At 50.5% G+C, this 23,267-nt stretch overlaps 1 protein-coding gene across 3 annotated transcripts in view; it reads right to left on the reverse strand.

Moving 5' to 3' along the window:
* Positions 1–916: 916 nt before the first annotated feature.
* KCNAB1 (potassium voltage-gated channel subfamily A regulatory beta subunit 1) overlaps positions 917–23,267 on the reverse strand; it is a 34,625-nt gene continuing 12,274 nt past the window's right edge. For 2 of the 3 annotated variants that reach the window (XM_052686112.1, XM_052686113.1), the window contains exons 2-14: positions 17,773–17,816; positions 13,860–13,897; positions 12,776–12,855; positions 12,258–12,302; positions 11,258–11,302; positions 11,075–11,118; positions 9,769–9,855; positions 5,857–5,942; positions 5,617–5,737; positions 5,042–5,136; positions 4,242–4,362; positions 3,038–3,126; positions 917–2,402 (exon numbers count right to left, since the gene is read on the reverse strand). In XM_052686112.1, coding sequence (XP_052542072.1) covers positions 2,313–2,402; positions 3,038–3,126; positions 4,242–4,362; positions 5,042–5,136; positions 5,617–5,737; positions 5,857–5,942; positions 9,769–9,855; positions 11,075–11,118; positions 11,258–11,302; positions 12,258–12,302; positions 12,776–12,855; positions 13,860–13,897; positions 17,773–17,816 — 985 coding nt within the window. In that variant the 3' untranslated portion in view covers positions 917–2,312. Of the gene's footprint in view, positions 2,403–3,037; positions 3,127–4,241; positions 4,363–5,041; positions 5,137–5,616; positions 5,738–5,856; positions 5,943–9,768; positions 9,856–11,074; positions 11,119–11,257; positions 11,303–12,257; positions 12,303–12,775; positions 12,856–13,859; positions 13,898–17,772; positions 17,817–22,628; positions 22,682–23,267 lie in introns of those variants that run through there. The other variant, XM_052686115.1, reaches the window with a different exon arrangement.

Raw genomic sequence — 23,267 nt, forward strand, 5'->3', positions numbered from 1 at the left:
AAACAGGTTTTTCTATGCTAAGTTATCAGATTTTCAGCTTCTGTAGTTTTCTGGCCTGCCTTGCAGCTCTGGTGCAAGGGCTAGTGATGGAGGAGCAGAGCTGAGAGCTGGATTAAAACAATATTGTGACCGCAGCAAGAAGGCGTATTTCTAATACTGGTTTGGATGTGTTCAGTGCCAGTACAAATATGAAGCAGTATCAGCCTTATTACTACTAAGTCTTCAGCACATGTGAAACAGCATCTGACTTGCAGTCATTACACGATGTGAGGCCTGTTCTGTTTCACTGCTCGGCAGCGGGCTCCTGCTGGCAGCACATGGCATTTGGATTCAGTGCCACAGACAGGCAGTGCCAGTTCTTGAGTTAGCTGTCAGTGTTTGCAGGGATGAAGGCTGCCCTATCAGAAACTTCGCAGGTGTATTTTTCATGAAATCTGCCATCTAAAGAACAGTGATTTGAAGCAGCCCTTTCTTCTGCTATTACTGTCAGCCTGCTGAGTCTTTTATCAGCAGCTTTGCGTCTCACCTTGTTTTTTTGCCATTGCCACTTCCCGAGGCCTGGAGCACAGTGTGTGTCAGCTTTTCTGAAGAGCGAATGCTGCAGTGCTGACAGCCTGAAACAAGTGTTTTTCATGGGCGTCCTCATGTGTTGGTTTTGCATTTTTCCTTCTGTTCTTTTTCTGGACTATTTCACAGAAAAGCATTGGGATTTGTTGTTTTAGGGTCAGGATAGCTTTGTTTTCTTTAATGTTCAGTACAAGCTGCACACTGCTGCTGAATTGTGATGCTGCAGGTTAGCCCAGAGCTGGACCCTGCAAGGGTAAAGCTACAGGGCAGCACTTCCCCACACCGTGCTCCATGTCTGTGCTTCACCACAGTCACTGTCACTGTCAGTAAAGGGTCTCTAAGTATAAAATCAGTTGCACAGAATGCTTTTATTTTGTCCAAGCAGAAGTCAAAGTCAAATTGCATTTCTTGCTATACAGCAGCTAAGTTCATTTACATAGACCATAGCTTGTTAGAATAAATACAGGAGGAAACAAATCAAGTATTCCCATCTGTTCACGTGAGCACTGCGCACACGCAGCAGAGATCCTGAAGGTTGGGGGTAGAATACAGGGGTCCTACAAATACTGTACAGAGCTGTTCCCTCTAGGAAGCGTGTTCCTAAAGTGTGTGATTCAGTACCAGTGCAAAGGGTTTACTGAAATCAGAGGTGCACTTTACAAAGCAAACTTATGGTAAAATATGATATGGTTCTCAAGATGGGAAATTAATTGGTAAATGTTTACTATCAACTCCTGTAGAGGGACAAAATGCTCACAAAAGAACGACCTGTTTAAAACGTGTCCTAAAAACACTATGCGTTTACTTATGCCCGATTCCAGAACAAGTTAAAGCAAATGTGGCCTTCCAGTGATGTACACACCTGATTTTGTCTGGCATTTTTCAGCAGCTATATGTTTTATATATAAATATCTACATCCTCAGAAGCTCAAGAATATTAAGATTTGCAATAGCTATGTCTACAAGCAGGCAAAAGTAGAGGCAGGTTTCTATAAAATGCAAAAGAAAAAAAAGGTTTCACCATGGCTTTCTTGGTTTGAAGTTTATGCAGAATTAAACCATTGCAGACAGCAGTTGTTGGTGTTAACCTGACGTGCACTCCGGGGCTTTCTAACTGTGCTCTTCTGCTTTGTACTCAGAGATACTGCTGAAGAGCATCCACAGCTGAAACAATTGTTTAGTTAGGAGTTGAGCCATGTAACTTCTAATCAGTTCTCCGACTTAAGCCCGTTATTCAGTTACAAACAGAAATCTATGATGTGTGTTCAGCATAAAAAAGCGAGTGGAAAATTCGAACTTACCCATTCTGCCTCTCAACCTGGCTGAAGAAACTCTGTGGTTGAGATTTCCCAAACTTGGTTTTATTAAAACCTTAAGTTGTATCTGGCTTTTCTTCATTGAAAAAATATATCTGTACATCCTTCTTTAATTACCGAGTACCTGAAGGTTACAAATTCTTTTTTGCTTTACATCTGTTTTTCACAGCACAAGCATGAAGTGCTAAGAGAAAAGTAAAAATCAATGAAGTCGGTCGAAGGTAAGAAAATGCAAGATTATTCTTGCTTGTAAAGGAGATCGACTGTGCTTTTAGATTTCACTGCGGATTGGTAGCAATGGTGGCACACCTGGAAGGAGCCGGCACTGAGCAGCAAGCTGCTGAATGATTCTAATGACCCGACAGTAACTCAGGACTTCTGTACAGAGCACTTATCAAACCATGCAGTCCAGGTGATTCATGCATTGCATTATGATCTGTAGTCCTTCTTGCTGTAGGGCTTATTTCCCAGGATGTTATCTATTTCATTTACAATATGTGATGTCATCTTTGGAAGAACCTAGGGGTAGAAGAAAACTGACGTTTAATTCAGTTTCCACTGAAGATAGCCATGGATTGTTTCCAAATCTACATCTGGATTTTAGCAAATAATGTTTCCTCTGTTGTTTTTCTTTCTTCATGCATATGTGACATACTTAAGTATTTATTTGATACCTTTCTCCCTCAAAGAAATGACTTTGCCCTGTGAGACAATCACAGAAACCACTGTCCTGAACTCCATATGCACTCAACTGCAGCAGAAACAAAGCTGGTGGCAGGAATGCCCTTATTTGTGAAAAGCAGCAGAGAGTAATTAAGGGCCAAGGCAATGACATAGGCCTGTGCTTTTCTTAGTAGCACTGAAGATCTGGTGTGGAATATAGCATCATGTGTGTTCACATCAGTTCACTTGCTTAAGTGAGCCCGCAGACAAAGAGTGAAGCAACACGTCGAAGTGCTGAACATGGATGCAACCACTGCAGATGGTTGTAAGTCACAGTGAGGTGCCCTAGGTTTGCCTAATTGAGGTGTGCAACTGGGGCTGAAGCAACGTACCACGGGTTGGGATTCAGTTAGGAAAATGAGGGCAGTGTTGTTAATGTGGATGTAACGCAGCGGGCGCTGGGCAGGAGCTGCCCCACCTCTGGCACTTACCTGTATGGCTCCGAGGTTCTCGATCAGCTGCTCTGGATTGGAAGATCCTAGAAGGACAGAGCTCACCCCCTCGTTCCTCAGACACCACGCTGCAAACAAAGGCACGGAACGGTCAGGAACAAAGGGCTCCCCTCACTGTGCTGCTGCCCATCCAGTATTTGTCAGAGCTTCTCTCTTTATTTGAAGAAGAGCACTATTATTTTTGGAAGCCGTCATTTTCCAGGTCACTTCTGAGTCATTTCTAATCCCATTAAGCAGGATGGTTATGCATCATGTCGATATCTCCCTTTTCCATTTTTAAATGTGCTGTCTCTCATTCATCGGATTGTTCTTGTTCCCACTAAATAAGGGCTGGGAATGCCTGCTTTGCTGCATCTGCATCATTCGTCATTTTATGGTTTGGTCTTCTTCCTGATCTGGCTCCTCTCTCAGCTAAATAATTCAGGAATACTTGATCCAAAGTAAACATGCCCCTAATATTTTCCCTCATCAGCCCTTTCCTGGTTGCCTTGTCCTTTTCTGACTGCTAAATAACACTACTGCTTGCTCAAAAAAAAAAAAGTATTTTTGACTGAGAACAGAGCATTTGTTCCTCAAAAGCAATAGATGGCATTTTCATATAATAAAATAATAGAATTATAGATAGAACCACGGAACTGCTTGGGTTGGAAGGGACCCCAGGGATCAGAAAGTTCCAGCCCCCTGCCACGGCAGGGCCTTCAACCTCCAAATCCTACACTGGTCTTGGTTCCTTCTGTTACTGCATCCCTAGAAATGTGTTACCCTTCCTGAATTACTGCTGCAGTTCACATCATCAGTCTCTCCACATTCCTGCCATTTTGTTCCATAATTCCTCATGTCATTCCTCATTCAAGTGTTATAATTGAAAAACATATCTACAGATACATCTGAAGAGAAAGCTGCCCTCTGTCCTGTTTGAAAGGCAACACAGCTTTTTCAGTTTCTATTTACATCAGCATTGCTGACTCCAAAGCAAACACCTGGAGCTCGGAGTACCTGCAGCCTCCCAGGTTTGAGTAGGAGTTCATCCGCGCTCCTCTTTCAGCCGCAATGAAGGCACTGAATCTTCAGCTCAGAGTATTTCCCTTTTTACCAGCAAGATGGGAGCTAAGTGTGCATTTCTGACAAAGAGCAAAGAGCAAAGGCATTCAGGTGCTAATGACAGCGCCCCTGCCCCCCTTACCGACTGCTAGCTGAGGTAGTGTGCAGCCAAGGCGCTCTGCAATGGGCGAGAGATCCTTCAGCTTCGTCTGCTGCTTCCTTCCCTCCTCGCTTATGATTTTTTCTTTCAGCCACTGGTAGCACTGGAAGGGAATTACACTGCAGTCAGATGTTGACTTTAACCTTCCCGAGCTGAAAGGTTGGTGCGAATAGAAACATCTCTGAAAATCCCCATGATGCAGTGATATGCAGGGCTGGGCAGGATGTCCCCTCTTGCTGCCTGCTGTTGTAGTGCTATGCCTTTATGAGCTTCACCTGAAGTTCTGACTCTGAAGTGTCACATTTGGACCACTGGACCCAATGGCAATTGGAAAATGGTGAAATATTGGTCAGCTTGATATGCCTCCTTCCTCCCCCCAGAAAAGTGAGAGGACATCTGATCTTGTCCAAGGTTTACCAGTGCCTTTCAAGATTAGAAAGCTAATGAGAAGGAGCTGAGATTTCAGTTTGTATTCAGACTTGACATTTGATTCTCTTTCATTCCCACCAATGTAATTCAGGTCCCTCTGGGAAATGCTGCCTTCTGAGCTAGCTTGCAGTAAATTGCCCAGACTTTGTCTTGAAATGTAGCCTTAGTGTTGAAAATAAATTACAAATGCTATGAAATACCCCAATTGAAAATCATATCCCTTTGTAAGCAAATCAGTGCAGGCTGCACCTTTCTTTTCAGCTGAAGCCCTTCAGCAGTGGGGATGGATTCCTGCTGCTGTTTGCCTGCCCTCAGCACTGCAATGCATCCCCTTTTCCCAGACCAACAAATACCTTCAGGGCAGCCCTTGAGCTTTCGGGGACGCCGTTGCCGTATTTCCCTGAGATGATCCCGCAGGCGAGGGGAGACCACGTCATGGCACCCACCCCTGCAGAGAGTGGACAGAGAGCCATGGAACCAGGAGACCTCTGGGTTGTACCAGAACCCCTGCACTCAGCCCAGAGAGCAGCGACTGCTGCCTGTTGGTACAGCACTGCCAGGGCTCCTCAGCCCCTTGGAGGGCACTGGGAGCATCGTCCTGGCAGATGCAGCCATACTTCCTCCTTTCCTCACACAGGGTGCCCTGGGTGCTCACACAAAACCCTGCATGAGCCCTGTTTAGATAGGTCGGTGCCCACTGGTCCCTGAAGGCAAAATGCAGACATGGCAATTAACACCTCTTGCTATCAGAGATGCAGCAAGCCAGGCTTTCTGCTAGGCCATGGACTGGGCTCCTGGCTCTTGCACTCTGCCTGTGCAGCGGTGGGGAAGGATGGAAAATCACTCTTCCCCTCCAGAGACTCTGGTGTGGCCCTCCCTTATTTCTCTCTCTAAATAGAATAGACAAAGTGCTCAGCAGCAGATTTACCTATTTTGTGGTACAGTTCTGGCAGCTGAACCTCCACTTTCTCCCTTTGGAAGAGGTGGTACTCAGCCTGCTCGCACACGGGCGGTATCATGTTGAACTGCCGGGCCACAGAGTAGGCTTCCTGGGGAGAGACCACGAAGGGAGCACATCATTCACGTACAGGGAGACACACACGGCCTGCAGAGCAGCCCTGGGGGCTGGAAATGTGCATCCTGGTGCCAGCTTATGGCTTTGCTTTACCATGATCTCCATAGCACTCCAGCGTGACGTTCCCCAGTACATGGCCATGCCCTGGTTGATGACGTGTGTCATTGCTCGGACGATTTCTGAGGGAAAAAGACAAACGTAAGAGAACTCTGTGTCAACTCCGTGCTGCTCCTGCATGCCGGAGTGCTACCATCACATCTGGGGGCTGCCAGAACAGTGTGGCACTGCAGGACCCAACCACCATCTCCGGATGTGGATTTGGGGCCAGTCCCACAGCTGCAGGTGCTGCAGCCAGAGCAGCTCCCACGGCAGCAAGGAGCAAAGCTTGGTGGGTCACTGCACCATGCAGCAAAAGGGAGGGAAAGCACAAATAGGCTTATCTCACAGCTTTAAGGAACTTTTACCAGCTGGTTGTTGTCTAAGTATCATCCCACAATAATATTCCTCCTAAAATTTATCACTAGAGGGCAGTAGGGCCGAAAAATAAACCAAAAGACAAAAAAAAAAAAAAAAAAAAAAAGATTCATTTTCTGTTTTGTTCACTACGAGCATATATTAGCACCTGCTTCTTTGCACTACGGCCATTGAGATGCTGCTGAGAAATGAAGCAACTGGAGAACACAGCGGCTTCTGCTGGGTGCCTTGCTCTGCATGCAGCTTCAACCTGCTGACATCCACTTTGGGAGGACCTCCTGCCCCTTCCTGCTCCCCAGGGTTCTTCTGCTCCTGCCACTCCTGAGCAGACACTCCTGGTGATCAGGGCCATGAGCATGGGCTCACAGTGGGTGGGAACCAGCCCGGTCAGCAAGGGTGGGCCTGGCATGCAGGGCTCCTCCAGATCTATTTGCTGCTTTGTTTTCATGAGGCTCCACCAACTTGAAAATCAATTTCTTCCCTCTGGGATGGTTCCAAAAGTAAGAGGAGCAGATAGCAGATGCATGGGGAAGAAGAGATCCCACACAAGGATGCAGGATGAGCCTTCCTCCCACCCCACGTACATCTTCCTCCTTTGGCACAATGCACTCGCACCTCCTCCACTTCCCCCCTTCCTGCCAAGCCACGGCTGGATGGGTTCTTGTTGAGTAATCCAATCCTCCCAGCAACAAAACAGCACTGAAAAATGGCCCTGAAAAATATTTACCCTCATGGATGATGTGAGCCACGAACAGTGCATCACTCAGACTGACAAAAATACACTGAGCGGATCTGGGAAGCAGAAGAAAACAGTCCTTAGTCACTGGTACGGGTAACGCACGAGGCAGCCCGCGCTCAGCAGCACTGCCAGATTGCAGAGTGCCCTTTCCTGGGAGAGCTGTGAGAGGCAGCCTGGGCAGTGCTGCACTTCCCAGCCCGCTCAGCACTGCTGAGGCTGTCTGTCTGTCTGTCTGTCTGTCTGTGTGCAAAGCACTTGCTGGGGCTGAGGATGCTGAAATGATGCTGGCCATCACTGCCTTGAGATTGAGAGGAGCTGCCTTTTATACCATGAGAGTTCTCATCCTATTTATGGGGGAAAAAAACAGCTTGGCAGAGAGTCGCTTACAGTGCCAATCTGGAGGTTATTGTGAGATTTCTCCTGCAGGCAGCGACAAGCAGCTAAACACAGCAAAGTCTCCATTTATAACCCTTGGAGGACTCTAAAAGTGACAGTGTGCCTCTTCCATGGCTCTCTGTACCCAAAAGGCAGAACTCCCGATGGCAGCACTGATCTTTCCCCTGGTGAAGAGCAGCTCTCAGATGCCAGATATGATTCTCCCATTTTGTGCTGTCCCCCACATCTGCCTTTTTCTCCATTCCTGGGCCATCCTGGTTGGGGCAGGCACAGCCCACCGAGCGCAGTCACAGCCCAAGCACCCACGCACTGGGGTGAAGGTGTGGGGTGAAGCTGTGGGGTTTCCACAGAGCAATCCTGTTATGGGGATTCCTCCCTCCCCCCACAGCACCCGCTTCTCACTGCTGTTGGTTTTCTATTTCTGCCATACGATCATTTTGGAATTTTTAGGGGTGTTCCATCACACCTCTTACACACTTTGGCCCATGGTTGTTTGCGTTTCTCCCACCTCTGTTCCCTTCAAAAGAATGACAGCCAACCTAGGATATTTATAACGGCTCTTGTTTACCAGATCCTTCCCCCATGGGCACGCCTCTGGATGGTCTGAGGCAGCACCCATTTGGGCAGCTCACTGGATGGCAGAAATGTCATCGCTTCGAGGGGGAGTTCTCAGAAGAAAGCACACGAATGTTCCCAAACCCTGCGGCCAGGCAGTACCGACCCGAGCCAGCTCCATGCCCTGATGTGGAGCACAGCACCCGGTGTGGGGCTGCCCACTGTGCTGCCTTCTGCTCAGCTGCACGCATTGCCCAGAGTGAGGGAAACATCTGCGACGCAGCCTGGGATTGCATCTCTGCAGGACTAATGTAGCGTGAGGGCATGGGGAGAGGAGCGCCGTCTGAGCAGATTGCAGATATCTCCTTTGATCAGAAAGGGGATATTTTCCGAGAGAAGCTTTTAATGCCCAGAACTGACAGCTCATCAGGAGAGAGAGAAGCACAGCAGAACCAGAGGGCTGAGCTTGTCTGCATTCCAGCCGAGTTACAGAACTGAAAGGCCCAGCCTGGCACTCAGTGGCAGTGCCCTGTGCCCTGAGCTCAGGCCAGGACAGTTTCCCCTTCCAACCTCACCTACTTGCATGCACAAGCATGGAAATAACATGACAATAATTTATAGCTCTTCCTCTAATTCATCCAGTTGCATTTCATATCCCACAGCCTCACTGCCCACTCGAGTGAGTTTACCATGATTTGACACTGTCCATAACCAGCAACCACATCAAGGTGACCTACAGACAGCTCACCCTCAGGATGAGAGCTGCATCCCGTGGTGAGGATCCCAGCTGCACAGCACACAGAGGGAACTCCTGTCCTTCCCAAAGCATTCTGTGGCTTTGAGCCACACTTGTGGCTGCATTACCTTCAGCCACCCGCATCCCTGCAGCTGCACACAGGGGATGCAGCATGTGTTGCACACCCAGGACACGGCTTCCAGCAGAGCTGGGAGCAGCTCTTTGCTCATAGGGAAAGCATGGCCACGTAAGGACACAGAGCATAGCTGGGATTGTGCCTCATGAAGGTAGCTTAGCACTTAGTGCGCGTGCCAGATATTGCTGAACCGACAGATGGCCCAGCAGATGCTCTGGGATAGAAGTGGCTTAGTAGGTGAACCATAAAAAAAGCATGAAGTACATGGAAAGAATAAACACCGCGCCATTCATAATGCAAGCGTCCCTTTTCTCACCCCGCTGAAAACCTCACCAAGTCCCACAGTTTATACTCTGCTGCCAAGCCCCAGCCTGGGAGCACTGCTTGTGCAGAGCTGCTTAAACACCATCAGCATCAGAGCTCAGCTGTGCTGTGTGTGGGAAGGAGCACTCCCATTCCCCAGCACAGCACAGCCCCTCCAATGGCCATCGCCAAGCAGAGCAGGCACTGCTGCCTGCACCCAGCTATCTGCTGATGCTGCTCTGTGCAGTGAGTGCAGCCAGTAGGGAGCAAGCAGATGTGGGATACCAAGTGATGGCAAAGGCATGTTGAGGGGTTCCCTGACCCCCCAGCTGGCTGCAGGGGACCAGGTCAGCTGGCACAGTGGCTTCCTAAATGCAAACACACTCATTTCAACCTCATCTGTGTGGATCGGAGAGGAAAGTACAGGGAGGAATGTTAAAACCACCATTGGGATTTAAAGGGAATGCCTATTTCCATTAAAGACGTACAAATTCATTTACGTGTAAATATATAGGACTCCGGGATGTCATGAAAGAACCATTTCATATTTAAGCTGCCTCGCCTGAATATTTAATAAAGATTTGTTCTTCATTTCCTACCATTGGAAGCATAAGCCTGTAAGCCAGGATCAGTCGCAGGAAAACCTTCAATTACAGCTGCACTGACCTTCCATGGGGGTGTTGTTGTCCGGGCGGTTGGCAAAGACCACATCCACGTATTCCAGCTGCAGGCGCTGCAGGGAGGCCCTCAGCCCTGAAGAGCAAAGCAGAGAGCAATGCGGGGTCAGCAGCAACACAAGAGGTGCAATGCAAGAGAGAATCACAGCTGGAAAAGACTCCTCAAGTCCCCAAACCTGCAGTGGGCCCATGCAGCCCTCCCTTGTGGGCTCTGCGAGGAGCTGGTGGCAGTGGGTGCCAAAAGCCCACATACATGTGTGTGTGTGATGGGGAGATGTCCTAGCAGTTATTTTCTACGAATCTTCCCAGGAACAAAATGTTTTTTATGAATGTTCATGAAGAAGAAGCCAAAATAGAGCCGGCTGAAAAACATTTGCTGAAGTTAGAGATGCAAGAAATGGCTATTTTCACCAAGTGTGTTGAAGAGAATAGCTAACATCGACCTTAACACTATTTGGTACTTCTGTGAAATTCTTTCATCTGCTGCCAGTGCTCCTCCGTCCTTTTGCAAAGCAGTTTCTCACCAAGTGGCAGAGGGGTTTTGGGGTGGCCACGATCCCTCCTGCACCACCAGGCTGCCCACAGTCGGACACATCACTTACCCACAGAATGCTGCTCACAACGTTATCCAGCGCAGCCTTAGTGGCAAAGTCGTATGCTAACGTCACTGAGTTCTGCACATGCAACATGAGGAATGCTTTCTAGGGCAACGGCCCCACTCTACGGACGCCCCCCATTCAGCTCCGCTCACCAAGAGTGCTGGTGGTGATGCTGATCCCTGGCACACCGTGAGAACTGGGCTGCGGTGGGGCAGTGCCAAAAGGCCATGAGAGGTGTGGGTACAGACCTCACAGCTCAGCATCACTGAGGGGTATTTACCCTTTGGCAGCACAGGGCTAGCAGCAGCAGGGCCCAATGCTGGGCACTGCTCTGTGGGGTTGGCTGATTCCCCACACGCATCCCCTGTGCGTGGGGACGGCACAGCCTTCCAGGCCGACGTGTTCTCACCATAATAAGCTCACAGTTCATGCTGCTGATCCTTAATATGATAGAAACTTGTCTTTTCGTGGGCACTGCACTATTTGTGCCCCACCTGCAAAACACTGCTGTGCAGGCACAGATCCAGCCTGTAGCAGCCCTGAGCCCCAGTTCCATAGGCACACAATGCACTGCAGGATGGATGCAGAAGTGTGGGACTGTGCCCACTGTACCAGCAACCACCAGCAGCCCTACAGGGAGCCTGGCAGCAAACTCAGAGTTCTGGCACAGGAAAGTGCCTGAGGCACAGCACCCACCTTCAATGATGTGCTTCCTCGAGAGCCCTCTCTCTGTTTCAGCCCTGCAAACACAAAGCATACAGTTAGGGGGCTGAGGTGCCAGCCAGCAGCAGGCAGGGATGAGGTCCCACGTCCCAGCCAGGCGCAGAGCAAGGGGTGGCAGCCCTCAGCCCCAAGGCAACAAGGCATCGCTGAACTTACTTTCCGCCCCAGTACAGCTTTGTTGTGATGACCAGACTGGAGCGCCTAGGAGCAGAACAGAAAAATTGTTGTTGTTAAATAAAATGATCCCAGAAGAGCCCAGGCAGGAGCCACCTGGCTCCGAGGCAGTGCCCTCCTCCCCAAAGGCACCACCACACTCACAGCATCCATGGGCAGCAGCACGGCTCGCAGTAAAGGAATGCTCCCTCAGGCATTAAAACTCCAGGAAAAATACATTTGCTGAATTAATCTAGAGACTCCAGTGTGATAGCAGATCAAATATTTATCATCATCAAACTATTTTGCTGCAAAATTGTACGAGTGTAACAATTTGCCAGGGTTTTGCTTGGCTTGACTTCTTTCTGCCACAGGATGTGGAACATTTCCCAGTGAGCATCCATCCCCCAGAACAGGGGCACTGGTTTCAGTGAGAACACCACTGGGACTGCTCTTTGGTTGCAGGCGATGAAACACAGGGGAGAGCCTTAAAGATTATGTAAATGCTCTTAAAATGACACCACATATGCTAATGTGCTTCATTTACATGAGGTATCATCTCCTACCAGGCGGCCGAGATGAAGGCCCATCACAGCTTTGCATTCTTAATACACAGCCTTACGTGCGTGCGCAGACCTGCCGCACAGATAATCTGCCTCTGCTCTGCGTGCGGAAATGGGGATGAATGTGCAGAGATCAGGGACTGACGGAATGGTTTGGGTTGGAAGGGACCCCTAATGGCCATCAGCCCCACTCCCTGCAGCGCAGGGACGCCCACAGCTCCAGCAGGTGCCCAGAGCCTGCTCCTAACCAAGCCTCCACCTGCCAGCAGCAGTGATGAGGAGCAGTTAGGAGAGCTGGCTGCTGATGGAGATGCCCAGAGCCCAGTGCTTCCCACAGCACCTCCTGAGCCCCACACCAACTCTGGCTGGCCAGTGCTCAGCATCTGTAAGGTCTTGGAGGTCTCCCCACTCCCATTGTCCCTGCTGCCCCAGTACGGTACCTCCAGCCCTTCTTCTTGAGGATGTTCCCCAAGATGACCTCAGCCCTGCAGAAGAGAGAAAATCCGTGTGAGAGGCACCAGAGGATGCTCAGGGCAAGCAGATCTCCACATTGCAGCCAGCCCCAGCCCTGGGGTCCTGCACTGGACACTACGCCCCAAAATCTGGGGATGGACTTTTTCCCTTTTCTTAGCTCAGCAATGATACTGAAAGCGTGAGCTGTGCTGGAGCTGCTCCTTGCTTGCAGAGTTTTCAGAGCTGTCACCATCATGGACTATTCATCACTACTGAGACAGGCATTGACTTGTCATTTATTCAGGATGTTTCCCAGTAAGTGCTCGAGGCGGCACCAGTGATGCATTTCAGCTGGGTGCAGCGTTGGCCTTTTTTTAAAGTGTGCTCCAGAAATGACCAAGTTTCATAGGAGATTTCCTAAGCAAAATCATGCCCGGAGCCACAGGGAAGGAACTCAGTGCAGCTGGGACCCCTCGTGCCCAACCAGCACCCAACCAGGACTCACTTGCCCGCCGCATACACCTCAGCCGTGTCGAAGAGGTTGACACCACTCTCGTAGGCGATGGTCATCAGCTGCTCGGCCACCTGCAGGATGGACATGGGGCTGAGTGAGGCAGCGCTGCTGGATGGTGGGTCACCCTGCCATCACATGGACCTGAGTGGGGACTTGGAGCTGCACAGCCCCCCGGGGCTGATCCTGGGAGGAACTGAGGGAAAAGCCCTGCGCTTTCCAATGGGAAAGCAGCCAAGAATTTAACAAGGTTACAGAAATCGCTCTGCAGATCTATGAGGTTGAGTGCAGGAATACATTTGTCTTCTTGTTCTGAGCATTGCCTTTTTGCAGTGACTTATTCTAAACAAGGGGAGCCGGGAAGCTAAATTTGTCATTGAAACAACTCTTTTTGCTTGAGACCACAATACCCAGAATCAGGAATAAATGCAGCTCCGTGATGTGCAGCGATCAGAAATACCAGCAAAGGTCGAATCACTTACAAAGAAAGAAAAACGTTTGAAAGCAGAATGCTGGGCCTCTTGCCTGCTGCAGAAGTTATTTTGGGATTTCTGCTGTGGCACCACACGGAGGGCTGCTGGAGCCTTCTTCCTTGTTACGAGCAGCCCCGGTGCACCCAGCCAGCAGTGAGCCCCAGCCAGCGGGAGGGGAACACAAGCACCTTTCCTTTTGCTTCATCTTATTAGGGAAAAATAACAAAATAAATGGAAATAAAACCACCACCGTGAGACACCACGCTGCTGCTAGTGATGACTGCCGCTCATTACACGCAGTCTGCAAAAATAGTTTTCCAAATTCTCCTCCAGGAGCAGAACTGCTGCCAATGGTACAGCACGGAAATACCGCTCCACGCAGCAGAGGGAAGGTTGTTTCAAGGGGGAGATGCTTTCATTAAAGCTGATCTTGGAAAATGTCAGATTCGTTAAGATATTTTGCAGCAGAAGCGTTTGCTTTGCATGCCAACGCTCTGCCATTTGCTGTCACCACACCCCACTCCCGTGTGCTGGCCATGCTTTCATCTGTAAGCACTGCCCTTAGTTTTGCTTCGTGCGTGATACTGAATGCAAAGATCACTTACCTCATCTGAGATTTGACCTCCAAAAGTGACCCACGTCCCTACAAAGACCAAAACAACCGGTTATCATGGGAAAGGCTCCTGAGCCAATGTCTGTGTGTTCAGACCCACCGGCAACAATTGGGAACAGAGAAATGTCCTGGAGATGCTGAAACACATCAGTGGGGCAGCGAGACTTCACAAATCCCTGCTTCAGTGCTCACTGTAACACAAGCCCCAGGCAGGAAGAGCTCAGAGGTGCTGAAGCACTGAAACACGTGCAGAGTAACTCCCCCTGAGCTGGAGCCCAGCATTCACACTCACCCCTGGCCAAGAACTGCAGCAAAGGCCCCGCTCTGCCCACAGAGGTTTGCTTTTTCCCTCGCTAACAACCTTTCTACATACCAGCTTCCTTTGCATATATGCAAAGTTAATTCTGAAGATGTGTTCACAAGGAAACTCTGGATTTCCTGCAGAACCGCAGTACAGGAAAGGCCCTACCTTTCCAGTCTGTAAAAGCTGAGCACATTGCTGCTGCTGGAACAGAAAAGAGACTTCTTTAAAGAGCACAGGTATTCCTGGCTCACATTGCATTGCCCCACCATGGAAGTGAGCTGTTCCCTGCCAGGACCCACCGCCACCACCACGGCCCCAGCAGTGCAGGGGAGGGCCCTCCTCCTTCCTGCCACATTCATTGCATTTCAAAGCCTTTAGAAAAAGTATTTTTCTTATCACGAAATGCTTTGGTGCCACATAATAACGATAAGAATGAAAATAGGCTTCATTTTATCATTAAGCTTCTTTGTGCAAGTGAAAAATCCGGCTAAGACTGATTTCCATGTTAAAGCTTCAGAAGAGTTATTTTTGTAAGAATACATTAAAATGCATCTTTACTGGAGGAAGAAAAAAGAAAAAAAAAAGCATTGAGACTGTTTATCACAAAGTGATTCTTAAACACACGTGGAGGTGGTGAGCGACGGGCAGGAGGAGCCCCCAGGTCAGCACGGGGCTGAGACACACAGACACCAGGGACAGACAGAAGGGATGGCAGCACGGCTGGGTTGGAAGGGTCCTGGGAGATCACCCAGCTCCAACGCCTGCCGTGGGCTGGTTCCACCCACCAGCTCAGCGTCACGCATTGACTGATTAGAAATGAGCCTTCGGGTGCCTAAGCCACATGAGAACAACGAGCTCTTTCTCTCTTTAAATATAAATAGTAAATATATGCAGAACTGGGTACACCTTCACTCCATGTACCCGCCTTCCCCATGCTGCCCGTGGGGTGTGTGCTAAGGAGCTCAGGCTCACGATCATCATCCAAGTGTTGGGAATGCCACTGGTCAGGAGCCCAGGAGGAATCGTTGCTTTGGTGGCTGCAGGCCAAGCCAGCAGGATGCTGAGTTCATGCTCAGCAAGACAACCCCCAGAGCATCAGGAAACTGCAATGCTCTGCTCGATGCAGGGCTGGAAGCAGCCTGAGGGACATAGTATGTGCAGGAGAAGGTGCCAGGTCAAGAGCAGGATAGCCAGATATGCCAAGAGCAGAAGGACAGCCACACGAGTGGCCAAAAGCATTGACAAGGGCACAGCTGGGACACATGGGAGCTGCACAGGGCCGTGGTGCCGTGCCCAGAAAGGCTGCGGTTCCCAAAATTCCCTTCCAGAAAGCACAAGGCTCCTTTGGCATTTCCAGCAGCGGCTGAGGATGATTCACAGCCCAACAGGAGCAGCTCTGAAGGAAGAGACACAGCGGAAAAAAAATAATAAAGCATAACCCTTCCTTGTCCCCGCACCAAGCAGCTGCGTGCCCTTTGCCTGTCCCCATTAGCAGTGTGAGCACAGCCCCAGTGTCCTCAGCCCCACGGGGACACCAGCACAGCCACAGAGCGTTTCGGGGCCCTTGACCTTTTGTGATCCTTTCTCTATTGTGTAAAAGGGAGCACTGCCATGAGCGGAGATGTCTTGGAATTAGGAGAGCGCTGAGGCTATCAGGAGGAGGAGTGAAGAGCAAGCTTGAAGCTGGGGACACAGTAGGAACACAGAAGAATGCCAAGGACATTTCTCCCGTGTGAGGTGTGTAGTGGAGCACAGCTCCAAGGCACAGCAGCTCCTCAGCCGTGCTTGCCCCACATTGGAAAGCTGCTTCCCAGCCAGATACCTGAGCTCCAAGGGAGGAATTTCTACACCGAAGCAGGATTCAGCTCCGTTCCCATCACAACTCCCAGCCTGGCACATTGTGACTATTTCTGGGTTATTTGCTGAATGCAAAATTCACCGCTTGATAATTCCACTGCTGGCAGATGTGTCACCTTTCAGAAGAGCAGAGATCCTGGCTGGAAGACAGGGCTCAGCCTCCCCCGAGGACGGATCCCCACCCCGCTGCAGTGAGGCAGTGCTGCACGAAGCTCCCGGCTGCCACATCAGTCCCTGCTCTGCTGATGTCCGGGTGCCATCAGCTGTGGGTTCTGCAAAAGCTTTGCCCCAAAGCAAAGCCATCAAGGTGTGAGGGAAAGGCCTGGCTCCTTTTTGCACCACAAGCTACTGGGTCTGCACCATGGGGGTGGCTCTGCCACATGGCAGTGGGTACTGCTCTGCAGCTGTGGGAACCTCTTGTATTGCGAGTTTTCTCCTGGGCTTCTTCAAGAGAAATTGGATTTTCTGGATTTGGATTTTTGGATTTGGGGTGGCTGCTTTCATCCTGCTGCTCCTTCCATCGCAGCTCCTTGCCTTGCTGGAGGCCGTCCCCGCGTTTGCTGAACACCAGCAGCCCATCTTCACAGGCTGACTTTGCTTTGATTTAACCACCAGGAAACATGACCTTATTTCTTCCTGCATCCCAAACACGAACCTTCCACAGCCCATGCACTTGCCCAGGGCGGGACTCTCTGATATTCCCATTTGAAATTCTCACCTTGGGCTCACCGACACAATGCGCAGATGTGCCCACGCAGTGAGATTTCAGATCTGTGAGGCAGATTGCTGAGCTGGCAGGAAGTTGGGTACAACTTCAATTGGATTTGCATGCTGCAGGGGCTTAGGGACACAAATGCATCTCAAAGGGAGCTGTGCAGGGAGCTCATAGAGCAGCTACCCAAGCGGGCAGTGGGGCAGACACTGACAGACATGAAGTGTGAGAGGACTGAGCTGTGCTTTGGAGGAGCTGTGCATTGCAGCAATAACTGCTGAACCCAGGGCTCCCTGCTCCCCAGCACACCTGGGCTCTAGATACTCAGGAACAGCATAAGAACACCACGGTGTCGCCACCCCATGGCCCAACCCCACACCTGCCCAGATGCCAGCACCCAACCCTGCAGCTGTGTTCCCAAGGGTGATCTATAGGGACATGGCCCCATGTGTCTGCAATTAAAGAAAAGCTCTGCAAGGCATTTTTCTGCCACCACTTCCTCTCACACAACAACATTTGCTCTTGGTGAAACTGCAAGTGTGAAAGAAAACTCTACACCAGCTCGTAAGTCCTTTAAAAGCCCAGCATCTATTTTGGTCAGAAGAGCTCTTCATGCCGGAATAGAACTTATTTTTGTGACTTGCAATAGAGGGTGACTTGCATATCCCCCTCTATTTTAAACTCAACTCTCAAAACATTTTGAGAAAAAAAAAAAATGCATTTTAAAGCATTGCTCACGTTGGGTGATACAACTGCTGGCAAGGGAGCTAATGGGGCCAGGGACCCCACATCCCCTACCACACCATACCACTGCCCTCAGTGCCATGTCTCCACGTTTCTGAGCACCTCCAAGAACGGTGACCCCGCTGCTCCCTGGGCAGCTGTGCCAACGCCTGGCTGCTCTTCGGAGGAAAAATATTTCCTAGTATCCAACCCGACCCAGCACTTCTGGAATAAAGCCCTGTTCTTCCCTGTAGCACTTGAGGTGGAAAGGTTTGCCCAGAAGCCATGGGGCTCAGGCCATGCACTCACCCAGGCCGAGGCACGAAACACGCAGTCCAGACTTGCCAAGGTTCCTAGGAAAAAAGAAATAAAACAGCATTAGACCCATGAAGGACACTGGTTGGGTAAAGCAACTGGAGAATGCTGCTTTTCGTAGAATGGTTGGAGTTGGAAGGGACCTCTAAACGACCTCAGTCCCATCCCTGCAGTACAGGGGCACCCACAGCTCCATCAGGTGCTCTCAGCCCATCCCCTGACTGTGGCTGCTGGTCTGGATGCCCACCTCTCTGGGCAACCTGAGCCACTGCCTCAGCACCCTTATTGCAGAGCTTTTTCTTTATATCCAGTCTCAATCTGCCCCTTTTGGTTTGAAGCCGTGTGTAGGAAGGCTGATAGCAGCACTCACACCCCCAGCGCTGCTCCCTGTGTCAGATGTCTCACCCAGCACAGCCGCAGGTTCCACCCCTACCTGACATAAAGCTGTAACACAGAAACCCTCTAATTACAGCCTCCTGCTTTAGCCTTCACATCACAGCCAGGTCTGTGCAACTTCTTTGCCAGCCCAAGGTGTAACACGGGGCCACCTCTGTAGTTCCACTGCAGAGCTCTGCAAACAATTACTGCACTTTGTTTCTGCTCTCCATGAATTATTTAGAGCCCAAAGAAAGGACAGGACAACCCTTCCACTCTCCCAAAAGCTGACACAGTGGTGATCCCGCACCATTTGGGCGCTTTCACCTCCCCATGGCCCCCAGCTGACACTGGCCAAACCTGCTGCAGGGCACAGCTCCAAATTGGGGGCTGGCATTTAGACGCTGGAGCAGCACCACCTGCCCCAGGCTCACAGCAGGCTTGAAGCTGGCACCGACCCCATTCCTTTTGCCCTTTTGCATGAGAACACCGCTGGATCCCCATATAACAAATGGATGCAGACAGCACCAGCAGTGCCAACCTACACACGACAGCTGCCCGTGCCCCCAGCAGGGCAGCACTGCCTCTGGCAGCTTACGGCAGCAGGGCTGTGGGTCACATCACCCCAGCAGAGGTGGTGTTTCCAGTATGCATCTGCCATTGGAAACTGCTTTCTGCTGGTTGAGCTGCAGGCGGCTCCTCACAGAGCCCTCTCTGCTAATGGATCTGGGCAGTAACACCGTGTTTGGCTTCCCAAACGCTGTCCTTGCCATGTGCTTTGTGTGCACGTGGCCGGGGTGCTGGAAAAATTTATGCCTATTGGAAAGAGCCGATGCTGAAATTGCCAAATCCTTTTAGTGCAAATGGAACCCAGTGGCTGCTCAGCTTGCGAGAGGGCATCCAGCACACGGTGCACAAAGGAGGAATCTAGCTCTAATTGAATTCGCTTTATGTAGAAGCAGAGAAGGTCGCTCTGTTCATTCTCCATAAGGTTTGGCACCAAAAGAGTGAGGCACGCAGAGCTCAATGGGGCCAGCAGCCCACAGACGCCCCAGTGCCTCACAACCCCCTTCGTGAGCACAACCCCTCCATTCTTGTGCTCCAATTAGCAGGAAGGTTGCACACAGAGTGAGCAGAATCAACACCTGCCTGGGGCACCTCACCTCCAGCACAGCCCTCACACTGCTCAGAAGCATGTGGCCATTGATTTGGGGACCATTCCTGGGCCAGATAGATGCTTTGAGCAAACAAAAGCCTTCCAGAGCTGGCTGCTCTCAGCCCCTTAGAAGAAGCCATGTGTGTACATGCACAAAATAAAGCAGAAAAAAATACATGTACATACCAACTTGCATCTTCCAAGTGTGCGCATATGTGCGGATACATTGGATGCAGATACATTATCTGCACGTGTTCATTTATGCACACACATACATGCACATATACCTGGAAACTGCAAAATCACCAAGTGAAATCAATGGTTTGTTTCCAAGTAACTGGAGGGTGGAAGCTGCAGCAGTGCCAGGCAGTGCCCAGCCCCGTGGCTCCCAGCAGAACCCCCAGCACCGAGCACTGCTCTGTATGGAGCAGCAGAGCATCCCCAGCCAGCAGGAACTGCCCAAACTGCTCATATCACAGTGCTGTGCCCTGGGACATGGATGAGAAAAGCTCTTCCCTGCACGTAGGACAGGGACTGAGTGCACAGCGTGGCACAGGCGTGGCAATCCCATAACTGCTGCCCCGCAGTGTGAACTCGTGGCCTTGTGGCACTGCAACAGCTGCTAGGCTTGCACTGATGCTGCTGAATCTCTCCTGTAGGGCATTGCACTTTGGGAGCCCGTGCTGCAGGGGGAGATGCCATGAAACAGAGCACCTGCAGGATCCGTGTGCCGAGCCCCAGCAGCTCAGGTCCATCCTTCGCTCATATGCTCACCTCTCCTTGCTGTTCCCACCTCTGCCATCCTGTCTCTGCACTGCGTGGGATCAGAGCACCATCATCAGGAGCTGAGATGCATTCCACACCACATCCCCTGTTACAAAAAACAAAGCCTAAAGCCAAGCAGCTTCAGTTTCAGAAAAAGCAAACAGAAACCTCTCCAAGAAGCCCACATGCCTGAACAGCCCCTGCCCTGAGCCAGTCCCATGCCAGAGCTGAAGATGTTGGGGACCAGCATGAGGAGAGGGTGGGACACAGCAGTCAGCTTGGACCCCGAGTGCCACAGCCCCAGGAGCAGAGGGACATCCATCACTGCACCACAGTCCATGAGAGAGGACACTCCAGGCTGAAGTGTTTGTTCACCTTTTTCCCTCCTAAACTTCGCAAGATTTTTATCTGGGCAGAGTTGGAAAGATGCAATCTTGCAAGATATGGTCAAATTTATGGAGCTTGCAGGAAAAAAAGCAGGGGTATTTTGTCACCATGTGGTCAGCAGGATTCTGCATCAGTGAGCACCTGGCACCTTGGAAAGTTTCTGCAGCTCTTTAAACACACGAAATTGTGCTCATCAAAGAGAATTTGGTTCCGGACCTGGCTGCGATGCTGAATAAGCAGAGCCTTTTATTTCCACAGAACTGGGGGAAAAAGTGTTTTGCTTGTTGGGCATTTTGCTGGGAGCAAATCTATGGGCAGAGCCATACAAATATTGGGTGGAAAGGTGCAACAGAGCTGAAGAACGTGCAGGAGGATTTTATGGTGTGGCTGCAGCCACAGTGGTATGTCCACAAGAAGGGCAACAACGGTGGCTTCCAAGCACAGGGATGATGGGTTCAGTGATGGAAGTGGAAAAGAGGGGGAACAATGCATTGCACAGGAAATGCAGAACAGAGGATAACCAGAGGCATCTGAGATAAAGACTGACTGTAAGAATTCAAGGAGAGGGGGGAAAAAAAAAGGCTTATTTTCAGGAATCTCAGAACAAAGGCTGAAACCCATCCCCAGGGGATGCTTCTTTGTGATGTGGCACCGTAGGAAGATCAGATTATGTCTGAAATAAAAGTTAATTTTAGTTAAAAAGACAAAAAGGCTTAAAACCAAGATGAATATTTGGCAACCAGAAGTGAGACTAATCACAGTGCTTAGCAGCTCCCTGAGGCCATTTAACTTCTTCTCTGGAAGAGATCTGATGAGAACAACGTCCAGTGGAACCTCAGGCTGCCTGCAGCCCACAGGGACCCTGTGCATAGGAGGAGGGCATCCATGAGGGTTGTAAAGCTTTCCTCCAGTTCTGGGTTTGCTTTTCACTCTTCCTTTACAACTTTCTCCTAATGAAGGTGCCTCTGTCAGCACCCACAGCCACTGCATCGACCCAGGGCTGTTGCCATCCATCCTGCAGCACAGGTGCACACACAGCAGCAGCAGCAGTGCCAGGGGGAGCAAATGGCATGCAGTGCCTTAGGAAACCCAGAGCAAACCTCACGGCAGGGAAAAAAGAAAAGGGAAAAAGGAGCAGAAGGCTGCTGTGGGCAGTGATGGGTGCTGCAGCTCAGTGCTCTCCCTGCTCCCAGGGGCTGGGTTTGCCCCGGCGGCTCTCAGCATCCTTCCACAGCACTTAGCCTGAGTGCTTTATCTTCTCATTTCCACTCCATTACTCCTTCAAGAAGGTCCCCTCTCTGCAGTAGATGCATGCAAGCTCCTTCCCCATCTCTGCTATAGACAGCTTGTTAAGTAACACCATATCATTTCTCGCTCAAAAAATGTCCTTCCCTGTGATGCCCTGTCCCAATTAACTCAGGGGTGCACAGGGCAGCCAATTATAAACCCTGCTCATTGAAGCTCCCCTCACCCAAGCTCACAAAAACCCTTCAGGTGAAACCAGCCAGGTGTGAGGAGTGCTTAGCATGGCACAGCAACAAACCCACTCAGCACAGACCCCAGGCACAGCCCCTCTTTGTGCCCAAGGTCAGCCGATGCCTCCCCTGAGTGTCTCACGGTCACTTTGAGTTTCATTATTTCCTCTAAAGAGTAAATGCTGACAGTGCACTCAGGGCTGAGCAGGACCAAAAGGAATACGCAATTTATTTCTGCTTTATGGTTGGGGTGAGGGCCACAGTGGGACCTAGAGTGCTCAGCTACATCCCAGGGACACTCAGAGCTGACAGCATCCTTATTTAAAGGGAAAGGGGAGAAAGCATACCCAAGAAGCAGCCCATGCCATATGGCAAGAGTGGTGCTTGTCTCCTGTGGCACAGGGCAGAAAGCAATTGTAATTAACCGCTTTTAATTAACTCTAGTGCAGGGGAATGCGTAGGAGAGCCCAATGATAGCTGCAGTGCTGGAGGCAGCAGTACTGCAGGGAGCATCCCTGCGCCAAGCATCACCACAACCTGCATCACTGCAATCCCAAGCCCTAAGCTCCCCAAGTCCCAGGCCCTCCTAGTCTCTCTGTCCCCCCATAGGAGGAAGCACTCACCCCAGCACCCTGCTGCAGACCTGACCTGCTGTTCTTCACGCCCCTGGTCCTGCCCCAGCCCCCACACACCTCTCAGGCAGCACCTGATGCACACAGTGTGATTCCATGTGGGGAGCATGGTCACACAGCCAAAACCTACAGCCCTCCTGGTAGTGATTTATGGCCTGTGCCTCCTCTGCTGCTTAATCAGCTAATTAGCTGACAGCTGCTGCCTGCTACAATGATAGGACAAAGCAATCAGGAACAAACACACCTGGTTATTCAGAAACATCTCAGTGCAGCCCCACAAACACCCCCTGCCATCCCAGCTGCTGCATGGTGCATCTTCAGAAGCTGCCCCTATTGCAGGTGTCCCAAACCAACCCGTGCAGGAGAGACAGAAAGAGTCAGACTTTGTGTCACTAAGCAAGGGCTGAGCTGCTCAGAGCCTGCAGCTTTGCTTGTCTCTGCTTGGCTGCGAGAACCTTGTTTAAGGCTTTGTGACCTCCAACAGTGCCATGGAAGCAGCAAGATGAAGGTATCCAACTTGTCTGTCTGCCCACCCATCTATCTACCTATCCACCCCTCCATATATCCAGCTATCCATCCATCTGTTCATCCACTGGTCCACCCATAGAATCACAGGATCATTAAGGTTGGACAAGACTACTAAGACCACCAAGTCCAATTGTCAGCCCATTGCCACCAAGCCACATCCTCCGAGCCACA

This window comes from Tympanuchus pallidicinctus, unplaced genomic scaffold, assembly GCF_026119805.1.
Source record: "Tympanuchus pallidicinctus isolate F22 unplaced genomic scaffold, pur_lepc_1.0 scaffold22, whole genome shotgun sequence".
Lineage (NCBI taxonomy): Eukaryota > Metazoa > Chordata > Aves > Galliformes > Phasianidae > Tympanuchus > Tympanuchus pallidicinctus.